The sequence below is a fragment of the Ciona robusta genome, chromosome 2 (assembly GCF_009617815.1).
Source record: "Ciona robusta chromosome 2, ASM961781v2".
Taxonomy (NCBI): domain Eukaryota; kingdom Metazoa; phylum Chordata; class Ascidiacea; order Phlebobranchia; family Cionidae; genus Ciona; species Ciona robusta.
In genome coordinates, this window is record NC_143236.1 from 41029 (window position 1) to 51509 (window position 10481).

Consider the following 10481-nt stretch of genomic DNA (forward strand, 5'->3'; position numbering starts at 1 on the left):
CTCTGCTTGAATTAGTAAGCTACCTTTTCTGCGTTACGGGTCTTTATGAAATCGGAAAACGCGAACACCTTATCTGCTAGTACTTAAGCAGTTTGGAGCTGCATGTCCGCTCATGTTGGGTTATAAATGTAGTAAAGAATAGCTCTGTAGATTGGTAGGTATGATCATATACGTGTAAGTTTTAATAGGTATGATCATATACGTGTAGTTTTAATCGCCAACGTAAAGTACCCTGTTAAACCACACTGTACCCCGAAAACCAGTTAAAATATTAATTTACTTTACATTAATTCCTAGATTTAATATTATATAACAAGATTTATATTAGAAATTATATTTTAAACGTTAAAACAACCGCTATACGTGTTTTCTAGCTTTGTATCGCTTACAAGAACTAAATGAACACATGCCGACCATGCATTTGTATAGGCGATTCACGCTCTATGGGCTCCGTAATGGCGGACACGAGCGCCGTTTCCTAACTTGGTCTATACTAACTTTGCGGTGCGTAGGTAGGCACACGCCACCTGCCGTAGTCGTGTCAACCTTCACGTGTCCCGAGTTTATTCGAAAAACAACAAACAACGACAATAATATGAGAACAGCCGAGTATTAAATAGCTCTTTCGCCCCAAGGATTATTTAAACATAATATACTGCATAGAGTTTCCTTAATGCATGGAGTTTCCTTGGTCTATTTTTTTTCAGAAATATGTAACCGACGCTAGAAGTTTCGGAAATTCAATAGGGGGCGCAGAAAAGATGGCCCGCATTTTCTTGAACAACTACATGCGCGAGCAGTTATTCTAAATTTAATTTTTCGTTGGTATGTTTCTTTAAGTATGGAACGACAATCGCGGCATCAATTACTGAAAAACCAAGTTTTTATGTTCAATGTAAAAGTTACGGGTTCCGTACGGGTTCGGTTGTATCTTCGAAATTTAAAAATGATTCAGAATGTTAAGAAATTGCTGTCGTGACGCAGCACTTGTTTCCAGTCAATTGTTTCGCAAATAATAAATCAACAAAATCGTGATTAGATTTTGGCAAAAGTTGCCTTGAATAAATTAAATCATGCTGTGTTATCGGTTACGCGTGACGTCACTTCTTTGCGTGGAATTTTCGCAGCAATTATATTTACTTTCATTTGGATGTAAAATTTCCAGTCATAGCTTAATTTGTGATGACAGTTGGCTATGGGGTAATGTCAAACATCACAAAAAATCCGCAATCACCCACACATTTGAAATTTTATATTTAATAATTAAAAAAATTCAATATTTCAAAAAAGTCAAGAAACACAATTATCTTCTTCTTCAGAAAGCAGGCAGAATAACCGAAGAAAGTAAGGATATAGAAAATGTGGAAGCTAAAAGTAAAAAGCGCCAAGCGGGGAAGATAAGGTTTAAATGTGTGAGGAATATACTAAAGATATAAAACTGTAAGCGAAATTAATGCATAACAGAAAAAGGTTAAAAAGCCCAAAAATTAAGAGAGATAAAATACTCGTAAACATTCACAAATTGACCGATGGTTGGTTCACAAAATAAACACTGTAGCATAAACCTCCTTGTGAACATAGTGGTGAAGAAGTGCTGCCCCGTCATTGACCTTAGTGGCGTCGAAGCGTCTTCGTAGGCTTTTGTGCGACATCCAGCGGACAGAGCAATTATTCTTAGCTTATAATTTGCAAGTCACGTAGAGTAAAATGGGAGGAGATGGGAAGCGCGTGTTGCCAAATATTGTTTAAATTAAAAAATATGGCGGGTTTTGAGTAATACCACGAATTAGTATTATCATGCATTTAGTAATTGACAATAATTAAAAACATATATATTAACACATGAGGATTTATTTATTTTTTCGGACAACATGTGTAATTTTACAAATTCGAAAACACACAGGATAAGACGGGACAGTTTTAAATTATTGTTAATTTTGATTAATTAATCACTTAATAAATATATAAGAAATACCAGTAGATACCAAAAAATAATATTAAACACTTTCGAAATCAAGTTTAAACATTCTTTTCCTTGCTCTACTGCTATAGTTTTTACCGTGTTACCAACATTATATTACTGTATGCAATTAGTATTGTTCAAACGATAATGTGCCTTGTAGTCCGACAGAATTGTGCAAAATAATGGTCGAATTGTGGGATTTGAGGTAAAAGCATGTAATTTGGTACACTTATGTAACTGGACATGCTGAATATTTTAAAACTCAGACCCATCTCTAAATCTTGTTTTCTGACGTCATCAAAGTTCCACAAATCAAGAAATTTTCACACTATTTTATTAAGGTTGAACGCATTTTATTACGTGGCGCTGTTGTTGGCTGTTTATCATTACGTTTGAAAATTGTTTACGTCTTTTGATTGTTATCCACTTTTTCAAAGTTCCACAAATCAAGAAATTTTCACACTATTTTATTAAGGTTGAACGCATTTTATTACGTGGCGCTGTTGTTGGCTGTTCATCATTACGTTTGAAAATTGCGGATATGGGTACGACCTTGCACGAAAATTACACCATCTCCCTCGGATTTTCACGAGCCGACGCGGGCTCTCAGGACAGCACAAGAGAAGTGCTACGGGGGGCACATGTCCCCATCTCCAGGCAAACCGATTTCAGGGTCGCCAACCCTTTCAAAGAAAAGAGAACTTTTTCCAGGTTCACACCAATGTTTCCGATTTCGCTTGCGTTACCGCACTATAAGGCGCCGGAGTGCCAAGCTCTGTTTTGATTCGGGAATATTAACCCGATTCCCTTTTGGTCCGCCCGGGCAACGCGAGCATATAGGGTCGACTGACCCATGTTCTACTGCTGTTCACATGGAACCTTTCTCCACTTCGACCTTCAAAGTTCCCACTTGAATATTTGCTACTACCACCAAATTCTGCACTAACGGCCGCTACTTCACTCGGGCTCACGCTTCCTACTCGTTGGGGTTTATCGTCGGTGCCTGTACGCGACGGCCGGGTATTACTCACAATCCTTCTCCCGTAATTACCAGTTGGGCGTATATTGTGTCACGTGAGCTGCTGCAGGCATACCGAGGCGCAGCCGCTTAGAAAAGCGAGAACGTGGTCAGTTGTCTCTCGGGCTTCTTACTGTATGCAACTGTTTTAGATTCTCTGTATGCTACCTTTTAGTTGTGTCTTCAGCAAGTTTTATAGGAGTTGTGTTTTGAGCAAGTTTTATACGTATACGAACTATAGCTTTTATCGCCTTCAATTAAAGAGCATTTTATAATATCAGTGGGATTGTGAGTAGGCCTAGCGGTAGGCCGTTAAAGCAGGGTGCCTGAACCTCCCTAACGAAAAATTCTCGTTACAAATTGGCGATCCTGCCAGGACCCTGCTATCGCTTTATAACTCACAATTTGACTGCGAGAGAGAGCTCCGCTGATTTTATATTAACCCTTTTTTTGTTGCGCCTTCGCTATGTCTTTTAACTTTTTAATGTCTCCTCCCACGTTTAATCCAACCCAAAATATCGACGATTTTATTAACGTATTTACCTTGTACTGTGAAACCGTCAAAGCGACCGAAGACGTGCGACGTCATATGTTCTTGACTGCGATAGACGCGGATCTTCGCTGGCAAATTCAAGGCAAGGATAAAAGCATGTTCTCCTTGTTGCTAGAGACTATCCTGCTGCGGGCACGTAACGCAAAGTCAGACAAGGGCATGTTAGCCATTCGCCGAAACGAACTGTTCAACCGGAGGCAAGACGCGCGCGAGAGCAATAAAGATTTCGCATATTCAGTGAAGTCTATATGGGAGACCTTGCCTATCCAGAAGAGAGTCCCGCAAAGGACGAGATCATGTATCTCGCACTTATTAACGGACTCCATTATAGGCAGCTAGCGCAAACAATACCACAAAAGTTGGATTATGCACGGGAATTTTGGGTCGCTGCCCAAGTTGTTTTAACGAACGACAATTCTAGCACGTCGCTTGAGGCAATGCCTGTCGATCGTGCAACGTGTATGACGACGGCAGACCACCGAAATGAATTCTCCGTCATCCTTACAAAGCTAAGTGAAATGGAACGAGAGTCGATAAGAAAGTCCACCGACATCGGGAATGTCTTGGCCAAGCTACGCTCAGACCTTGATCAAGTAAAACAGCAGCGTTTGGAAGTACGATCAGCATCACGGCAAACGTATGAGAATGATCACGGACCAAGATGGCCAAACCGAAATACATACAATCGTCACGGCAACTTCAATAATCGTAAGTGTTTTAATTGTGGTCGAATGGGTCACGTACGGGCAGAGTGTGTGAGTAAGGGTAAAGCAACCAAAACCAGTGACCAAACAAACCGTAGCAACAACAAAACCACTCGTTTTAATATTTCCAGACCACCAATTATGATGTCGGGAAACGCTTCGAAACCCGACAAAGTTTTCAACCTTAAAGATCCCCGGAAACGTCAGACTTTTCAAGTAGGCCAAACTCGATTTAGCGATCGAAAGCGTTTTGTTAATATTTTGTTGGGTGCTACGCCGATGTGCGCACTTGTCGACACAGGCGCTGACATTTGCATAATGAAGCAAGAGTCGTTTGAGGTTTGGTCCCTAGACAACCTCAACCCTACTCGGCTACTACCCATTCCTCCCGGTAATCGATTCGTTGGAGCAAATGGGAATAGCCTGAACGTAACTGGCACCGCAATATTACCCATTACAGTGGGCAGTAAAACTTTGGACCTAAATGTTTACATTGCTACAGATATTACACACAATTTCATATTGGGATTGGATTTCTTGCAAGACCAACAGTGCCGATTGTGCTACGATGCTCAAACTTTATCGATCGGGGATTGCTCCATCCCACTGCTATCGAAACCGTTCCTTCCCAATCAAACGGACATTTGCTTGACGGAGGATTTAATTGTTCCCGGTCACATCGAGGTACGTGTATCTTGTAAAGTCTGGCATGTACCTAATGAAGATAATGTACCCGGTATGCCGGCTTTTATCGAACGTATTGAGAATTTTACGGAAAAGTTTGATATTTTATTAGTCAACTGCGTAACAACTTGCAAGAACAACCGCGCAAGCATTCGCCTTGCTAACCTGACTGACGAGAACGTGCAATTGACAAACGGCGTACGTATCGCTTCCGCTACCCCAGTTTCTGCCATGGGAAACATAAACCGCGTAAATCCCAGTAACGTGTGCTTTGTGATACTAGGTAACTCCAACTCATCTGCCAACTGCACGTGTTGCAAGCAATTCACCTCCACAACAAAGGTGGAAAGTTTGTCGGTGGAGCGTAGAACGGGTACTGAAGAGGTCGACGCCCACTGGAACGCCATCGTTGAAGGTGTCACTCTCGGAGACGCGATCAGCCCCAAACAAACAAATCAGGTGTGGAGCATGCGTAAAAACTATACTAAAGCTTTTTCCGCTAACCAGGCTGATTTAGGTTCCACTGATCTGGTAGAACACACGATCGACACCGGAAGTGCCAAGCCTGTTCGACAAGCTCAAAACAAGTCGAACAGATCGTGCAAGCAATGTTGAGTCAAAAGTTAATACGACCCTCTACTTCACCTTGGTCAAGCGCGATCGTACTGGTGAAATAGAAGTCCGGTGAGACTAGGTTTTGTGTAGATTATCGTCACGTTAACGAGTTAACCAAACGCGATAGTTATCCCATCCGTCGGGTGGATGAAAGTTTGGACGAGATGGCCGGTTCGGCATATTTTTCTACGCTCGACCTTAGGTCCGGTTACTGGCAAATCCCTATATCAGCAGATTCGCGTGAGAAAACCGCCTTTGCCAGCCACATGGGGTTGTTCGAGTTTAATGTAATGCCCATGGGCCTTTGCAACGCTGCCGGTAGCTTTCAAAGATTAATGAGAATCGTTTTAAGTGGGACCGAGTGGCAAGGAGTCCTTGCCTATTTAGACGACATCATTATATATGCCCAAACGTTCGAGGAACATTTGCAAAAGCTGGTTGATGTACTATTTCGTATAGTCTCCGCTGGTTTGACACTAAAACCTACAAAATGTTCCATTTTTCAGAGAAAGGTAAATTTTCTGGGACATGTCGTGTCCAAGGACGGAATATCTTGCGATCCCGAAAAAGTACGCTCAGTTACGGAATGGCCGGTTCCAAAGAGTGTGAAGCACGTAAGACAATTTGTGGGCCTTACATCATATTACAGGAAATTCGTTAAAAATTATGCTAAAGTAGCCGCCCCACTTCACAAACTCACAGAAAAAACAAAAGGTTTTCCTGGAACGATGACTGCCAAACAGCATTCACCACATTAAAACATTCCCTAACCACCGCTCCAGTTTTGCAGTACCCAGATTTTGCGGAGAGGCATTACTCCACGACACGGAAGGAACTGTTAGCGATGATTTTTGCTACTAAACTGTACCGCTGTTATTTACTTGGTTCTAGATTCCTTTTAAGAACTGATCACGCATCTCTAAGGTGGCTCTGGAAGTCTCGTGAACTTTACGGTCAATGCGCAAGATGGGTCGAACATCTGGCCGAGTACAACTTCGAGCTTCTCCATCGTCCGGTAACAAACACGCAAATGCCGACGCCTTGAGCAGATTGGAAGGAGGGGAACAAGAGGAATGCCGGTACAAAGTGAACAAAGATGAGCACATCGAAGTCACAGACCAACCACTGAGGGTTGATAATATCAACTTACAACAACAACTTGGATATTCCAACGATGAAATGCACGCGGCACAGACGGAAGATCCTGATCTGGCGATTGTTTGGCAATGGCTTAACCGCGGCGTGCGTCCAGCTTATAAGAAAGTGAAAAGCGCTAGCATGTCAGTACGACACTACTGGGCTTTATTTAACAAGTTACTTCTTCACAATGACGTCATGTATATTCTGTCAAATACTACAACAACCCGGTGGAGAGATGCCAACCCGGTGGAGAGATAGAGCGAGTTCTAGTACCGGAGAGTTTGGTGCGAACAGAGATCGCGTCACTGCATGACCAGCCACTTGGGGAAGCCCATCTCGGCATCGGAAAAACAACAGCGAAGGTAGAATAGAAGTTTTATTGGCTAGCTTGGAGGGAGGCAGTCGACACGTATTGTCGGAAGTGCTTCCAATGCGCTGTAAACAAGAAACCAACTCAAAGGATGCGTGCCCCGTTGAAACCATCAGACGAGAGTAGAGCCATGCAACGAATCGAAATCGACGTGCTCGGTTGGCTGACGATGACGAAGGGAGGATATCAATACATTCTGGTTGCGTGTGATTTATTCACAAAGTACGTCCGGGCTTGGCCCATGAGGCGCCAAACAGCAGCTGAGACTGCAAGTTTGCTTTTCCACCGTTGGTTTACGGTGCACGGAGTTCCTGAAGTTGTTCATTCCGACAAAGGTGGCAACTTTGAGAGTCAACTGTTCGCGCTGCTGCAGCTGATGGGCAGCAAACGTAGCCGGACAACAAGTTACCATCCCGAAGGGAACGGTGGAGTCGAAAGAAACAATCGAACGATAGTAGCTATGTTGAGAAATTACGTCCAGCGCGACGAACGACGGTGGGATGAAGCACTCTCGGCAGTGGTGGCATCTAATAATGCGAGCCGACACGACAGCACCGGGTTTTCGCCACATTATCTACTTACCGGTCGGACACTGCGGTTACCAGCAGATCTGATTACAAAGGTACCAACACATGATCACGAACCTTCGTATTCCGGTACACAACTGGAAGGCCTTCGTAACCGTCTGATGTTGGCAGAAGAAGTCGCACGTGAAACGCTAACACGACAGCGTTTGCGCATGGAGAAACAATACAACAAGAAACAACATGGTACAACATTTGAAATCGGAGATACGGTTTTACTGAACAACCCGGCCGTACCAGAAGGAAAATGTAGGAAATTCCATTTGTCGTATAAAGGGCCCTATACAGTGTTGGGGAGGAAGGGCGATGTTAATTATATTATCCGAGATGAAGCCGGGAACATACAGACAATACATTTTATTCGTTTAAAAAAAATGCCGATTGAATAACACGAAGGTCAGGGAGCAAGAGCACGACGCAACGGCGATAGAAGATGAGATCGAGACGAACGGCGGAGATATGTAGGCTACGCCCCCGTCACGGTATTGGACAGCGCTCCGATGAGGCCCACCGGATCGTCTGGTGCGAACGTCCAGCTGCTGAACCCTGTGTATCATTTTCCCACTTTCACTTTAGGCACGTTATTAAGCTACTACCGCAGGAGCGGGTAGCAATTTTAGGTTTGGGAGTGTAACGTCAAAAGCACCTCACTGTATCCAGTTAATGTGTTTTCTCCGTTTTGTGTTTCCTTTTCCATTATGTGGCGTTTTGAGTTCTTTCACGTGTTTCTACCATTTGTTTTCTTCACATTCCTTCTCCCGTAATTAACAATTAGGCGTATATTGTGTCACGTGAGCGGCTGCAGGCATACCAAGGCGCAGCCGCTTAGAAAAGCGAGAAGGTGGTCAGTTCTCTCTCGGGCTTCTTACTGTATGCAACTGTTTTAGATTCTCTGCATGCTACCTTTTAGTTGTGTCTTCAGCAAGTTTTATATGAGTTGTGTTTTGAGCAAGTTTTATACGTATACGAACTATAGCTTTTATCGCCTTCAATTAAAACGCATTTTATAATATCAGTGGGATTGTGAGTAGGCCTAGCGGTAGGCCGTTAAAGCAGGGTGCCTGAACCTCCCTAACGGAAAATTCTCGTTACACTACTTCCCGAGCTGCCTTGAAACACACGGTCCAAGAAGTCTAACATGTGCCCGAGACGCAGGGCTATACGAGATTCGAAAGACCTTTTCCGGGCTGTCGGCGAGGTCGAACGAGAGCGTGCAAGTTGGGACCCGAAAGATGGTGAACTACCTGAGGAGGTTGAAGCCAGGGGAAACTCTAGCGCATGGCAGTAGCGTAACCACTCACTTTTTTTTTGAAGTACATAAAGCTGTATTGCACAGAAAGGAGGAAAACAGCAAAGAGCGTGAGCGTGAGCCACTAAAGTGAACTGTGTTGGTTGTTAACCCATACAAAAAGGTTGAAAAACAAAACCGAAAAAGGAATGTGTTTAAAACAAGATGAATTTCATACAGATTTGGGCATTTACATTTGTGAAACACATTTTGAATGTTGATTAACTTGACATGCGCCTAATTGCTAGCCAAGTAAAAGTTACTTACTTATGTTCATTGATAGTAAGTTTAGGTATAACACGGTTCCTTTATTTCAAGTACAAAAAATGGTGTAAAATTTAAGTGGCATTTAAGATTAATTGTGAAATGCTTTTAAAACAAAAACAACTGCCAGGTATGTTACAGTACCAATAGGAAACCAGAACAACATATATAGCTGGATTAAACAAACATTGTTACCTACAAGTATCTGCGTAACTAAGAACAGGGCCGTATACAAAATGCGTTCTTCTGATTCTAAGAGTAAAGAATGCAACCAAGTATTCACGTGGCGTATTTCTGTGTCCACTGCCGTGATATTCTGTCATGCTCCTCGTGGTTGGTGAAATACTGAGTGGCAATGTTTGCAACCAACGGATCAGCTGGGTTGCAGTCTGAAAGTAAAGAGCAAACCGATAGCAGGACCTTTGAAACTGTTAGTGCTGGACTCCAATTATCTTTCAGCACATCTAAGCAAATTACTCTCTGACTGTTGATATTACAGTGATAGATGCGAGTACAAAAAGTAACTTTGGGAGGCTTAAATGGATACTCCTGGGTGAAATGAATGTCAAGAAAAAAAGATTCCACCCTCATATACAGAGCCAGGCGGTCTCAAAAAGGTTGACATCCACTCGTACAAGTTGTCTCCTTTTGGCCCAGCACTGCAGTTTGGCGGAGGATCCAAAGTAATATCAGCCAGTTCTTTCTGCAACCTCTTTGCACTTGACGAAAGACCTCTTGGTGACTTGGACAACCAGACCTTTGAAGCTAAAGCTATTTCCCTGGGTCGCTTTTCACGGTCAAGTTTCAGCTTTTTTTCGCGTTCTGATTTTGATGTATCACTGCTTCCACTTTTCAGGTTGTGTTTGACTAGTTTAATTTCAGGTGGTTGTGTGCTGGGAGCAGATTCTTCGTTCTTGGCTTCTGTGGTTTTGTCTTTTTGCTCAACGACTTGCGAGCTTGGCCCGGAGTTTCATTATTTGGTTCGCTGATGAAACTTTCCTCTGTAGCCAGTTGTTGCGAATTGTTTTTATTTCAAATTAAAGTCATATTGACCCCTGATTATTTTCTTCATGCTTATATCTCAGTGTTTTTTTACAAAACTAAACTAGTTTCATGAGACAAAATCAAACTGTACGAAATATGCAAGGTTGATTTATGAAGCTATGAAACTAGTTTAACCGTTCGCACACGCAAACTAAAAAAATGATCGACTTTACTATGATTTAGCGAACATTAAAAAATAGCACCTTACCATTTCGCATTTTTTTACCTGTTCAAAGTATACTGTTTCTATTTTA

At 42.6% G+C, this 10481-nt stretch overlaps 1 protein-coding gene and 1 pseudogene across 1 annotated transcript; one reads left to right on the plus strand and one right to left on the minus strand.

Moving 5' to 3' along the window:
* Positions 1–3047: 3047 nt before the first annotated feature.
* LOC149739416 (uncharacterized) lies at positions 3048–5572 on the plus strand. Its single transcript, XM_089872338.1, has 4 exons — positions 3048–4242; positions 4741–4922; positions 5206–5381; positions 5440–5572. The coding sequence occupies exons 1-4, from the start codon at positions 3783–3785 to the stop codon at positions 5447–5449; spliced, it is 828 nt and encodes a 275-aa protein (XP_089728464.1). The 5' UTR covers positions 3048–3782; the 3' UTR covers positions 5450–5572.
* A 3890-nt stretch (positions 5573–9462) lies between these two features.
* On the minus strand, positions 9463–10203 carry LOC149739417 (ubiquitin-conjugating enzyme E2 E1 pseudogene; annotated as a pseudogene).
* Between the last annotated feature and the right edge of the window lie 278 nt (positions 10204–10481).